The 14,624-nt window shown below is 39.7% G+C and overlaps 1 protein-coding gene across 2 annotated transcripts in view; it reads left to right on the top strand.

Moving 5' to 3' along the window:
• The window catches only part of plppr1 (phospholipid phosphatase related 1), a 51,758-nt gene extending 37,613 nt beyond the window's left edge, over positions 1 to 14,145 (top strand). Inside the window, exons 4-9 of one of the 2 annotated variants that reach the window (XM_029445124.1) lie at positions 1,712 to 1,844; positions 4,507 to 4,757; positions 6,132 to 6,308; positions 10,661 to 10,792; positions 12,217 to 12,245; positions 12,443 to 14,145. In XM_029445124.1, coding sequence (XP_029300984.1) covers positions 1,712 to 1,844; positions 4,507 to 4,757; positions 6,132 to 6,308; positions 10,661 to 10,792; positions 12,217 to 12,222 — 699 coding nt within the window. In that variant the 3' untranslated portion in view covers positions 12,223 to 12,245; positions 12,443 to 14,145. The remainder of the gene's footprint in view (positions 1 to 1,711; positions 1,845 to 4,506; positions 4,758 to 6,131; positions 6,309 to 10,660; positions 10,793 to 12,216; positions 12,246 to 12,442) is intronic. The other variant, XM_029445123.1, reaches the window with a different exon arrangement.
• The last annotated feature ends 479 nt before the right edge of the window (positions 14,146 to 14,624 follow it).

Here is a 14,624-nt window from a genome sequence, read left to right as displayed (position 1 = left end):
GAGGGTATTGCGGAACCGAGCTCCCATAAATCTGTTACTCTCTTGGATGGGTCAGTGTTATTAATCAAGATAGCAGACGAACCAGAAGTCTGTTCTTTTCATTTCATGTCAGGCAAATGACTCCAAAGAATTACATTAGCCTGTTCTTGTTTTTCTATCTGTTCTTTAACCTTTTCATTTTCGGCTCAGACAGTGAACAGTTTCAGTAGAATGCCGAGTTGTTCCTCGGTTTTCTGACATTACATCTGGAGATAGTTGTTTCCTGTCAGTTCAGTTTTCCTGACGTTGGTATAAAGGAGAGTGGGCGTTACAAGAGTTGAAATAAGACGATGAGTCAGTGGTAGCTAACCTTTTCAGTGCTGACGCAGACAATTACTAGTTGCTTAAAAAAAGGTCAAAATTACACCTATTATTAGCACGCCGAGGACCTGAGAGGAAATGAACACATTTTGATAAAGTTATTTTAAAGGTTTGCCAGTAACTGACTAGAGATAAATGTTCATCCTCACCCTTCATGGCAAACTGACCTATACTATATTTTATACTATATTTATTTCAGATATAGCATTTGTTTGCATATGCACGCTTTAAGCAAAAGTCAAACAAAATAATTTGTTGACTTTGATTATGTAATATACACACAACGCTTGAATAATTTAGTTTACTTTAAGATCATACATTTCTCTTTCAATAACCCAAGATTTATAGCCTGTAGTGCATGTTAGTTAACTCTTAACACTTGTCCTCGACTGCAAAAATGCATTTATATTTTTCCCAACCACTGCTCAGCTGTAACAAAACTACGTGACACGAGTTGCCTGCCTTTTATTGTCACAGTCTGTTTGAAGATAAAGACCTTTTTTTTTGGGGGGGGGGTAATGTAGCCTTTGAAGACAGATGTTTCTGGGTCGATATGCATCAAAAGATGGATTTCTTCTGTCATGATGCGTTTATGAGAGTTTCATTTGGTATTTTCATGCTTTATGTCAGTCATCATGCAGTGGGAAAAGTGTTTGAAAATAATAATTCATCCTCCTTCATGTTGACAAATCCAGACAGGACAGAATCCTCTGCATAGCTTTAAAACGTTCATACCCTTTTCTAGTGACTGCTGTCAGTCCCTCTTTCTTTTTAGTTTTTTTTTGCCTTTCCCAAAATCCCCAAATCAGCCGCTCGCGCTGCTTGTAGCCGCAAAGAAAGATATATATTAGAGTTCACAAGAACATGTTGATGATAAAGAGGCATTCATGAGGAATGGAAGAAAACACAGGAGTGTCCTGGGGCTCAAAACAAACTATTTTATGAACACAAACACAACACACACACACACCAAAGACCAAAACCTTGTGTACACACATACACACTTACTGTATGCACACACTTTCCCTCACACACACATAGTTTTTGTAGCAGCCTGCATCACCTAAGGCAGCCGGCGATGACTTTCATTCTGTGTGTCCAGCAGCAGTTTTTCCATTAGACCTGATGTAATGTCCACACTATAATTGACCTGAAGAAAGGCTACATTAAGACACAGTGGTTCATGTGCACAGGCTAGACGGGAGCAACATGTTCCTCTGACCTATAATGGCACGTCTAACCAAATGTTTTCTTTTCTTCCTTGTCCGTGTTTGTTTGTTTGTTTCTGAATTTCTTTCAATTTTTTTGTGTCACTCTCTGGCATTTTCCGTGTATTTGTGTGCGTGTGTAGATTTTTATCGGAGAGGTGTCCATGTACGTGATGAAATCGACGAGGGAAGCCCTCCTGGCCCAGGAGAAAACCATCGTGACAGGAGACTGTTGTTACCTCAACCCCCTTGTCCGCCGCATCATACGCTTCGTAGGTAAGACAGTTTTCATGCCAAAGAGTCCAAACTGCTCCTTCATGCGGTACAAGGTAGTAGCTGATAGCCCAGAAACACACTGAAATATATGAGCATGTCCTTTCACACGTACACATGGGCGCAAAATCAGGACTTCTATTCTATTTCAAATTGACATTAGCACTTTTTTTAAATGGCAAGTTTGTGTCTCACGGGATACAGTGACCATTCAGGGAGAAAACAAACACTAATTGAATGAAGTTCGGTTGTGCTGGAGTCGGGAGGATCATTTTGCTGATTTGGATTATTTCACTCGACTACTATGACAAAATCTGTTCGTCAGCGGCCTTCTTTTCCATGACTTAGATGAGACTTTGACGACGTCATTAAACGCTAACTGACGATATGAACAGGAAATATAATTTAGGAAAAAAGACATTTTATAATTTGTTCATGTTCCAGATCAGCTCTCTTGCTGGTGTGTCTGACCTCCGGCGCACAGTACTAATATGCACAGTCAGGAGGACTTGGTGTAGCAAAGCTTCATTCTTAATCTTCCAACCTGTGCTTTTCAACAGATATAAGATACAATCTCATGTGAAATAAGTTTGACTAAAATGACAAATGATTGTTTTGGCTAAACTACATTAACGTTCAATATAATCAACATTTTTTATTGACAAAAACTAAACCAAAATATTTAGGGTTTATCTTTGACTAGGATAAGACAGAGATGCCCAGACCTTTATTCAACTAAAACATGACAATAAAAAACAGGATAAGGTTGACTAAATATGATTAAAAACTAACATAAAATAGCTGAAAAAACACCATTGAGATACCCATTCACTGACTGCGTATATATATATATATATATATTGTACAGCAGTTGCAAACACCTCAGCCTTGTTCAAGTGTGAAGACAATGACATTATAGTGAAAGAATACTAAATAACCATGCACATGCATATCAAAGACACAATATTGGGGCTGTTCTATATTCCTCTAGAGTTTACACTTTGATACACCCACCCATCCATCATCCATTATTTGTTACCGCTTATCCTTAGAGGGCCCCGGGTGGCTGGAGCTGATTCCATCTGACATTGGTTCACTCTGGACAGGTCGCCAGTCAATCACAGGGCCGATAACCAGACAGACAAGCATTCACGCTCACATTCACACCGATGGGCAATTTAGAGTCCAATTAACCTAACGTGCATGTCTTTGGACTGTGGGAGGAAGCCGGAGGACCCGGAGAAAACCAAATAATAAATAATAATAAACCAATGTGGCTTCATTAGAAGTGGTTCCCTCCGCCAAGGAGTTGTTATTTTGGTATTTTTGTCTGTTGGTCAGCAGGATATCATTAAAAGCAAAGGTGTAGCATGTGCCAAGGGAGAACCCATTCACACAGATTATTTTCCACTTTCGTTAAACATTGCAAGAGAGGGCATTTGGCCTCGGTGTGGGTCTGCGCTCTCCGAGGGCCATGCTTGCACACCGTGGTTGGATCCTGATTGGCAGACGACACCATCTGCTTTGATTTAAACGTATCTTAGGTCAAACTTGCTGGTTGAGGCTTTTCAGTTTAAATACGGCAAACTGTCCTGAGCGAACAGATTTCAGTAATTCTCCAGTGGAGGGAGCCAATTGGGATCAAGTCCAGCTGCGATGCATTTACTGCAGCCACTGAACCAACGTTGAATTGAAACCTCTTTATCGAACATGTTGGATCATATACATGGTTTACAGGTTTGTACCCTCACACACCTTTATCATGAGTTGCACTGAGCAAACAGACTCTTCGCTATCTGTTCCAGTAATTGAGGTCGGCTGCAGGACTTCCCTGGCATAATCAGTAACCGCATTGTTCACTTTTAAATAATATCCCTTCAATTTACAAGACACGCATCAGACATTCATTAGGAAAAGTCGCATGATTTATATTTCCGTCTGCTCCCAAACAATCTCTCAAATTTGTAGGATCACTGGGGCTTTTAGTTTCTCTCTCTCTCTCTCTCTCCCATCTCCTCTCACCCTAATTCCCCCTCTCTATTTCCCTCAATGATGCCCTTCACACAATCGTGTCCCTGTACCCCTCACTGGCACCCCCCCCACCCCCCTCCTCAGCCCTCTGCAGCCCCCCCGGATGAGAATACAAAGCAGAGTAATTTCATGGCTAAGCAGGCCAGATAATCAGCAGTCATATTTCACAGCAAAAGGAATGCAGACGCAGACATTGGTCAGGGTTGGTGGGCTAAAAAGTGTCAGTGCAATCATTCATATTAGATGATATTTTTATTCCTGTGCGTTTATGTGTCTTTCTCCGCCTGTTGTCCGATCTTTATTCCTTCCACATTAACTTAACCTAAAACTTTAATTCCAATATTTCCGTAAAATAATGAGACCAGATCAATACAATGTGCATCCAAAGTTTTAGAGTAGAAGTCTTTCAGGGCATTAGATATTCTGGGGTTTACCTCCACCTAATGACAGTTGGGAGCTTCTTAGCGAGCGCTGGGAGCCATATTTAACCTCGGATATAAGGTGATTACACAATGGTGTAAGGAGGAAAGTGAGAGAAGCTTTAAAAAGCTTTGTGTTTATGAGTTATTGTTTCTTTTCCATGAAGTTTTGTATTATGTGCTATAAATACTCATTGTGTGTCTGTGTGCCCCAGGTGTGTTTGCATTCGGTCTGTTTGCGACAGACATCTTCGTCAACGCGGGCCAGGTGGTGACGGGAGGTCTCTCGCCCTACTTCCTATCCGTCTGCAAGCCCAACTACACCGGCACAGAGTGCCGCTTTAACCACCAGTTTATCGTCAACGGCAACATCTGCACCGGCAACCCCGTTGTCGTAGAGAACGCTCGCCGCTCGTTCCCATCGAAGGACGCTTCGCTGAGTGTTTACTCTGCTGTTTACCTGACGGTGAGAGGAATGTACTGGACATGACTGGATGGCCCTTTAATGACGTTTAATGTGGACATTTTACAGAGAGTTTATCTCACTTTATTCCTTTTGACACTTTAGAAGAACTCAAATGTTTTCTTATATTTGCTTGTATCAATATACAAGCATGTAGATAGAAGACATATAAGAGCACGCCTGTGTGACTGTAATAAGGCTTTGGGGGAGAAATGTTTCCTTTTGGAGGATAATGAGGTCTGTAACCCTCGAGGTACTCATCAGTTTAACTGTGGGGAATTAAGAGCTATTTAGCTACTGAACTAAAAGATACGACTTTAATTATGCAGTTTGAAGTTCAAGTCTAAGTATGTGTAATTGGTAAGTAAAGTTCAAATCAGATTAAGGCTATAATAGTACATACATATAGTAAGTGTATACTGCAATATGCAAGTAATATTTATTCAGTACAACAACATAATAGAGCGTAAACAAAATGTTTCTTCTTCAACACAGTGTGAACACAGTTAATTAAAAATCAATGTCAAGTGTTCTCGTGGCTCTAGAGTTACTCGTTTGGGACTGAATGTAATTATGAGACATCTAGGTGGGAACACATTTTGGAACAGTAAAATAAAACACCAAACAATCAGAGATGACTTGACTGATCACAGTTATACACTAAAAGGCTTTGAATACATAGCTACATAGCACATCTATATTTGATAGAGGAATTGGCAAGGAGGGACTTCATATTTCTTGAAAGTGTGTGGAGGAATGTTTCACACTAGCGTAAGGGTGGGTTCAGGCATTTTTTTGAAAATTGGCTGGATGAACATATGAAGAATGGCTTTATGAAGGACTATCTGAAGAGCTTCTGTTTGATATGAGAGTGATGGAGGGGCTCAGCTGCTGGAGAGAGAGAAGAGAGAGCAGAGGTGCAGATTTTATCAGAGGAATGCAAGGACAGGTTGTTGATGAAAAGAGGATTTGATACGCACAACTCCACGGTGTGGCGTGGGAGAGGGTAAAACATTCAAGAAGTGAGAACATGTAGGAAGACTGAATGTGTGTTTTTGAAGCCTTCTCACAACGTTCACTCACAGTTAAGATGTTCCCTTTTTAGGTTTATCTTGAAATCTTTTATTCTCTGTGAAAAAAAGTCTTTGTTTTGCAGAGGTATTTCACACCTATGATGTAAGTTTTTGACATATTTTCTTAACCGTTTTGCTGTGCAATAGAGGCTTTTTGCTCTCATGAAGTGGTCAAATATTTGATTCCATTTGTGTGGGAACACGTCCAGTTGCTCTGCAGGAGATTGCCTCTGAACCTTTGGGGCACAGTAAAGAACTTTGACAGTCTGATTTAATGTGCCCTCTGTCCTTTTTTTCTTTCCAGATGTACATCACCAGCACCATCAAAACCAAGTCCAGCCGCCTCGCCAAACCTGTGCTCTGTCTGGGCACGCTCTGTTCGGCCTTTCTCACCGGCCTCAACCGAGTCTCAGAGTACCGAAACCACTGTTCGGACGTAGTGGCCGGGTTTATACTGGGATCAGCCGTCGCTCTGTTTCTGGTGAGGACGATGGAAAAAGAGTGAAAGGTTTGGGGAAGTGTGGGGGCGAGGCTTAGAGGAGAAGAGTGAAGACAAGGTGATTATTCTGAGGTGGATTCTGGTCATGGCTTATTTTCAAATTATAATAATAATTTCCAGATTCTTTTTGGAAGCGTCCCAAACAAGTAATTAAATGATTAATTCAGGGCTGCAGCCGTTACCAAAGCCTGTAAAATGTTTTTTTTAGTATTCGTTTATATTGATCTTTAGTGACATTATTAAGTGTTTGTAGAGGTCACATAGTGGGTGTAAAGGTTAGCTGCGTATTAATGCTGTGCATAATGAGTTCCTAAACACTAAATTGGTAAAGAAGTTTAAAAGAGCAGTTTGTGAAGAATTGTTAGAGGGAGAGGATGTGAAACAGGATGAAGGGTGGTTTATACAGAGCCTGGAGGAGGTTCAGATGCAGGTGAGATGCACTGGTTGATTGGGGGGAAAGTCAAGAAAGAAACCGAGGTGGCACCTGGATTTCCACTGAGATCAGTGAGGAAGGGTAGCGAAAGGCAGAAGGACCAAAAGTGAGAAAAAAGTCAAAGGAAACACTAGTTTGAAATAGTGGTTGTGTTTAATTTGGAGGTGATGGAGGGAACCAGTGATCTGTTGACTTGTGCTTCTGTACTCCAGAAGAGGGGAGAGGATCTCAAGTGTTTCATTAAAATAAATGCGGTAACGAGGTATACACTGTGCTTTACTAGATTTTAAGAAAATACATGTGCGCTGTCTTTAATGTAAAATCAAGTTGTCAGCATCAGATTTTATGCCGCCTGCTTAAAAGCTAGATAGTGATAACAGCTGAACCCCCCCTAAGTTGTTTTGGGAGTTGAAGCTGAAAGCCCATGGAGGAGAAAGAAAGGTGAAGGGAACCCCCCCCCCCCTCCGCCACATACACAAATCAAAGAAAAATAATCCCAGTCTTCATTACATGTTAATTATCGCAGGGCCCCGAGCCTCAAAGCAGGATGGAGTGTGAAAGAGAGGGGAGGGAAGAGTAGACACGGAGGGAAGACTGAGGATGTATTCACAAAGAAACTCCTCAGATGTTCTGAGGCTGATGGGAATGTCATTAGTTTTGCAGTTATTTTGTCATCCACCTAAATTTTGAACGGATATAATGTTGACCTGATGATGCGCTACGTGGAAAGCAAAGGGATCGCCGATGTTAGCACAGTTTACAGAGGGCAGTTAACCATCCTCTCATGGTGGTGTCAGAGGAAAACGCATCAAAGTCATTATTGTCTGGGAACTATAAATATGTTTGTTGTCACAAAATTGGATATTTTACTTGAAGTGAAAACTCTGACCTGCGGGTGGCACTAGAGGAAAAGTTAGGAAATCGCATGAATGTCTTGACCAAATTTCAATCCAACCAATACTTATTGAGATATTTCAGTGTGGACCTAAATGAAAATTCATTGAGCATATCAGATACAACATATTTTAGTTTTACTATGTGAACATAAAGTACAAATATTTGCATACTTTGCACCTAGATGCCGAAGACAACGGTTTGCATAGATATGGAAAAACCTGCCTGTACATCTTTGTTTCTAAAACGTATTTTGCACCTTACATACACAATACTTTAGTAGTGCAAGATGATTGGTTAAAACCAATGTGTAGGAGGGCAATTAATAGTGACCGCAGTGAGATTTACAGACGGCTCCACAGATGGTGAGGGGGGGGGTTCAAATCCTGTGGGGGTTTCTTGCATTAGGAGTGCAAATTAGGCCCATAGAAGATCTTCAGGTGATGGTAGATGTTGATCTGAATAGATGGTTACAGAGCTTCCTGGGGGAGTAGTAGCAATCTTCTCCGGTCTTTGCCGTTGTGGACACGCAAGGAAGCTAAAAGCCAGCGATGTGCTTTGGTCAACATGTAGCAGCTTGTCCTTGGACCATGAGGAGGAAGAGGAGCCACAGTACCCCGCTCTTTAATGAAGAATATTACCTTTCAATGATTGATCTATAAAAATTGACATACCGTCAGTGATCTCCAGGGAAAGACGAACACAAGATCAATCGTCACCTCAGCAGTTTCAAATTTGCTCATTTCCAGCTTATTATCAGCTGAGGAGGGCTGCCTCTTCACTGCACACTGACCCTAATGGTCCTGATCAAGCCCATCAAGGTCTTGTCATCTGAAAACGGAGGCGATTTATTGGACCGCTATTTAGAGGGAAATGAATCGGTACAAAGAGAGTAGAAAGGTATAGCTCAAATCCCCGTGCTATCAGTGCTGACCGTGAGGAGATCTTCAAACAGCAACTACCTTTGGTGTTACAAGAGGTTTGTCCTCTGCAAGGAGATTGAGGGATCAGTGTTAAGCACTTGGTCGAGGATGATGTTGGAGACAGAGGTGTCCACTTGATCCAAGACAAGGATAGAAGCAAAGCTATTTGAAATTTAAGACGGCTTGCAAACTTTCAAGTTTCAATTCAAGGCTTTCAAAGGTATGTAGAATTGCCATATATAAAACCGTTTAGTCTGATATTTATGTTACAACATAGGATAGTCCATGCAGATCTGAAATCCAAAAACACAATGATTTTTCAGCATTTCCATGGCAACAAACATATGTCAATTTGGTCACCTGAGACAAAAGATGGCAGCTTGGCCCAGACTGTCTTACCATTGTTGACAAGACGCAACAATGAAAAGAAAGCAGTCTTCAGGGACGCTCTTCAGTTGAGTGAAAACAAGAAAGCAGAAAGCATACCGTAATGTATTTGAAACAAGCAGGACGGTTGTAACTTAAAAGATGTGTTCAAGGGTAGATGAGAACATTCACGTGAGAACAACAGGTGGTGAGTAGTATAGATTCACTGTGACAGACCTTTCTTGTAAATAATTCTTATGTCTTTATGAAACTGCCCAGCAGCTGGGATTGATTTCCCTGGTTTGGAAGTGCTGGAGAAGCACTGTCCATGAAATGCCACAAACAGCAGCATCCTCTAGCTGGGAATCTCCCCGCTTCATTGTCTCCTTTGCCACTGCCTGAGGGCATGGTTGGCCCGGTGAGAGGGGGGGATTCCCCCTCGGGCTGCCTTCTTTTATTAACCAGCCTATGGAGGAGTACAGAAATACAAAAAGCCCTGGTAGTGTCTCTACTGTTAAAATAACCTGACACAGAATTCACAAGTAATTGTCATTTATAATAATTTTATGACGTAAGAATAAAGAAACAAGGCGTCAGTTCATTGTGCCTGCCGGGCGTAGCGCCACACCACAAAGGGAAACACCCCGGAACATGTCTGTTAAAGTAATGGCTACATCGTGTGGATGTTTGATGGAGTTTTTTACACCCCTAATAAACTTCTTATTACAGCGTTACATCTAAACAATATGTTCACATCACTCCAAAAAACTCTTAATTCCTTCTAATGGGAACATAATATTGCAATGACACGAGGGCTGGCAGGCAGTCTGATTAATTTTAACAATGGTATGACTCTCATGCTAAATCGAGGTGCATCTGTTGAATAACACTACACTAATAGGAAGTTCACGTTTGTCTTGAGGCTGCATTTACACACCCTTGTATTTCCTCTTGGAGGTTGGTAAGAATGTTGGACAGCTTGCGGTGCAGAGCAAATGTTAATATTATTCGGTGTGCCAAGACTTTATCAAGGCATGAGTTTTAGCCATGCTAGCGGCATGGCTCTAGGAAAGCCACATCAGTCTGTCAGAGCACCACTTACGTCTAGACTGAAACATCTCAGTAACTATTCAATGGATTGGCAAGATGTTTTGTACAGCTATTGAAGGTTTCAGAGGCAATGAAGACTAAGGACTTGGGTGATCCACTGACTTTTCCTCTTGTGATTTGTTTGGTGGTCTTTTAACTTTTCATATAGCGCCACCATCAGGTCGAATTTGGTTGGTTTTGGTTTAAACCAATGACATTACCATCAGCCCCAGCTGTACCTTTTTGGTGCTAACCCTGCTAACACACCTACCATTGCTACCGTGTTAACACACCTAAAACAGAGAACATTGTAAACATTATACCTATACTAGTATGTTAGCATTTTTTTCATTGTTAGCTTGTTGACATTGGCGTTTAGCTCAAAACTACACTATGACTATGGACATCCTCAGAGCTGCTAGCATGGTTGACTCTTATTGTAATGTTATAACAAGTCTGATTTGCCAAAAAAATGTGTAGTTGGACAGTTTATGGGGATTAAGGTTAGGAAAAAATATTTTATCATGGATTCATTTAATTTATTCTCAAATAAGCTAATGTGGACCCAGCCTAGTTTGGTCAAATAAATCCTTTTTTTTGTTGTTTCTAACTGTTCTCATAACTTACAGGGTCTATGTGTTGTGAACAACTTCAAAGGCGTCCACAGTGCAGCAGCTAAACACAAAACTGAAGACTACCGTGGCCTGCCTCTGATGACTTTCCCCCGAGTAGAGAGCCCTCTGGAGACCCTCAGCGCACAGGTACCTAAAAACACTTAACCTGGATTCCCAAAAACGTTATCTCTACGATGCACATTATCTTTCCCAATTAATTGGCAGAGCTCCCTCCAGACCGTAAGCTTAAAACTAACAAAAGTAAAACTTTATTTCTTTATTTAATTGGCCACTCCTGGAATTTTTGTAATTTGTTGTAATTTACTTTCATGTCCTGCTTCAACTCTTAATTTCTCGCATTTCCTAGAATTCCTCATGTGAAAGGGTGTAAAATTAATCAGCTAAAGAAAGGTTACAGTCACAGATTTTGTTGACAATGTGTTTTCTTTCTTTCTTTCTTTCTGTCTTTCTTTCTTTCTTTCCTTTCTTTCTTTCTTTCTTTCTTTCTTTCTTTCTTTCTATCTTTCTTTCTTCTATCTTTCCTTTCTTTCTTCTTCGATCTTTCTTTTTCTTTTGTCTTGGTTTCTTTAATTATTTTTAGTGGTTTGTTGTTTTTTTTTCGTTTTTCTTTCATTCTTTCTTCTGTATTCTTCTTCTTATTTCTTTATCTTTTTTCTTCTTTTTTTCTTTCTTTGGTTAGTTTTTCTTCTTTCTTATATCTTTCTTTCTTCTTCTTTTCTATCTTTATTTCTTATTTCTTTATTTATTAGCTTTATTTATCTTTCTTTCTTTATTTAATTTCTTCTTTTCACATATTCTTCTATTTCTTTCTTCTGTCTTCTTGTCTTGTATGCTTTCTGTTGGATGTCTTTCTTGCTGTGCGGTATTGGATTTCTTTCGTGCGTTCTTTCGGTCGTTTTTGGTTTGTATTGCTGATGAGGTCGTTTTATTTATTATTTTGTTTCTTTTTCTTTATTTATTTATATCTTTTATTTATTATATTATTATATTTTATTTATTCTTTATTTATTTCTGATTTTTTTCTTTATTTTTTTTTCTTTTTATTTTTCTTCTTTTTGTTTTCTTTCTTTTGCTTTCGGTTTTTTATGTTCTTTATTTCTTTTTTATTCTTCTATCTTTCTTATCTTATTCTTTTTTTTATTTTTCTTCTTCTTTCTTATTCTATTTTATTCTTCTTTTTTTTTTTTTTCTTTTTTTTGTTTCTTTTTGTGATTCGGTCTTCTGTCTTTCTTTCCTTTTTTCTATCTTTCTATCTTTCTTTCTATCTTTCTTTCCTTCTTTCTTTCTTTCCTTCTTTCTTTCTTTCTATCTTTCTTTCCTTCTTTCTTTCTTTCTTTCTTTCTTTCTTTTTGTCATTCTTTCTTTCTTTCTTGCTTTCGGTCTTTCTTTCTGTCTTTCTTTCTTTCTTTCTTTCTTTCTTTCTTTCTTTCTTTCTTTCTTTCTTTCTTTCTATCTTTCTTTCCTTCTTTCTTTCTTTCCTTCTTTCTTTCTTTCTTTCTATCTCTCTTTCCTCCTTCCTTCTTTCTTTCTTTCTTTCTTTCCACACAAAGCAATGACACATGTTCAGAAGAACATACAGGCATGACACTTTGCACTACACCCCTGTCCTCCTTCCCAGACTCACAGAAACACACACAGGGCACTCCTGATACTGTTTGACAATGATTTCCTCTACCTCTTCCTTTCCGCACCTTTCCTGTTACTGTCTTTCTCATTTCTGTCAATCCTTATTCCCTCTTTTTCTCCGCCCCTCCCTCCTCCCATGTCCATTTTCAGAACCACTCAGCATCGATGACGGAGGTCACATGACTAAGGGGGCAGCACCGGGTCACGTTTGCGTCTCCACAGCACTTCCAGACACAATGACGAGGACGCATGCCACGTGGCTCCGAATGCTTAACAAAAAACACTGCTGATATATCTGTTTAATTCACCAGAGGGACAAAACACACCATGTTTCTAATGGTTCTCTTTTAGTTGGGCTATGCTCAATTCAACCTGCCAAGGCACACCTTATTGCATCAGTGGCAAAAGTATCACAAGGCAAACTTAAGCACAGATAGTTTTTTTTTTGCAGATATTTGAAACCATTCGAAACTTGAGACGTTTTTCTCCCTCCATGGTGCGCTGTTTGTAGTTAGAGGACGGTGTTTTGTACATTTTGTATGAGCGAGTGCTGTAGCCTATCCTAACGGTGTTAAACCTGCACACTTCCTGTCAGCTGACTCACTCTGTTTTACATCACATCCTGTCAGGTGACTTGCATTGTCAATCACCACATCCGTTCCCCCTCAGTCTGAAAAAATCTGCTATGGAAAAAATATTGATGTTGTTGTTGTTCTGTGATGTTTGTCATTTGTACAGAAAAAAAAGACAGAATCCTTCTTTTTATTATCTCTCTGTACATTAATTGACTGGTCAGGTCATATTTTGTAAAGATTTTTGTCAATCTGTATGACTATTATGATCCATTTGGACCTGTTTGCCTGCTGTGTAAACCTGGATATGTTTTGGTATCAGTTTAGGTGTTATGGGGAACGAACCCTCTCCCCGTTGGAGGAAACGACAAGGAAGAGTCAGTGACATCCTCCGAGTCAGAAAATGGGGTTTGGCACTTGCAATGCCATGTTATCAGCCACAATCAAAAACAAATATGATTGGTTGAACTTCTCACAATGAGTGTGTTTCACCCCAATTTCCTGATTCACTGTGATGTTAAAAGGATTTGTTTCTACATAGAGGTCCGGTGGGGCTAGCCTGTGCCAGATCTACCTGAAGATTTCACTGGTATGGCTGTACAATTAAATGTAAACTGAAATCCCAGTGGAAGACATCCTTATAAAATACACAGGGGAAAAAGAAAAAAGAGACAGAAATGCTCTTTGGAGTGAAACTGAGTGACTTACTTAAGGCCTGGCTAGCCCTTTTAATGGATTTTAACCAGGCTAATGACTCCTGCTTCACTTTTCCTCCTTGAGGCACCCCTGCCCCCCCCCTCCCTCCCTGACCCACCAGTGGATTGTGATGCAATGTTGTGACTCCATTTCCCATTGGAAGATAAGCCCAGCATGAGGAGAGAAGTCAAGATGTTTTTATAGATATTCATGATTTCAATTATGCTCATTATCATTGTGATTATAAACGTCTTTTACTTTCAGAACAAAAAAAAGCATTTCATTTGAAATGCTACATATATTTTTTTTTCTTGGTTTGTCCACAAATTAAATAGTCAGTAGCAACAATGTGTTCTCTTGTGTTTTTCATTATGTGTCAGAATGCTGAAATGAAAGTGGTAACTTTATTTTCCTTAAAAAAAAAATGTGGCCAAAGACAAGGGGGAGAGGAGGTTAGAAATAATAGCCCCATTCTTTTTCAATTTCAAACTGTAAATACAAAATAAGTGAGGAAAAAAGCAGGACTCCATCTCCATCCAGTTTAACCAAGTTACCTTGCCGGAAGAAATAAAAAACATGTCTGCCCTTGTGTTTGTTTGAATATTTATTAGATATTTGTTTACTTTACTTCCATTTTCTATGCCCTGAATTATTCCTCGCAGACAGACCTACAGTAATTATTCTGTTGAATACAAAACCCTCCTAACCTAAACTGTGGATCATCTACTGCCTAAAGGTATGGTGACATTAACATATTATCACATTCCGCTGTACACAATTGCCCCAAACTCAGCCTTGTAAAAGGATGGGATGTGGGTAATAAAAAAATATAGTGCAAAGTAAACACAAACTGAAAATAGTCTGTGAGAAGTTTGTGGTCTGGAAGTGTAATATTGTACTAAACAGGGTGATGGCATACGCTTTAAAAAATACTTATTGGCTAATTATGCACATCAACACGGTCAAAAGCACAAAGGTGGACTCTGGTTTCAATTGAAGTGAATGGGAGGGAAATATTCACAGGATGGTACATGTAGAGGGGGCAGTACACAGTCGAGCAGGAG

The sequence above is a fragment of the Cottoperca gobio genome, chromosome 12 (assembly GCF_900634415.1).
Source record: "Cottoperca gobio chromosome 12, fCotGob3.1, whole genome shotgun sequence".
Classification (NCBI taxonomy): Eukaryota; Metazoa; Chordata; class Actinopteri; order Perciformes; family Bovichtidae; genus Cottoperca; species Cottoperca gobio.
The sequence above is the reverse complement of the archived record's forward strand: the minus strand, read 5'-3'. Positions and strand labels throughout refer to the sequence as shown.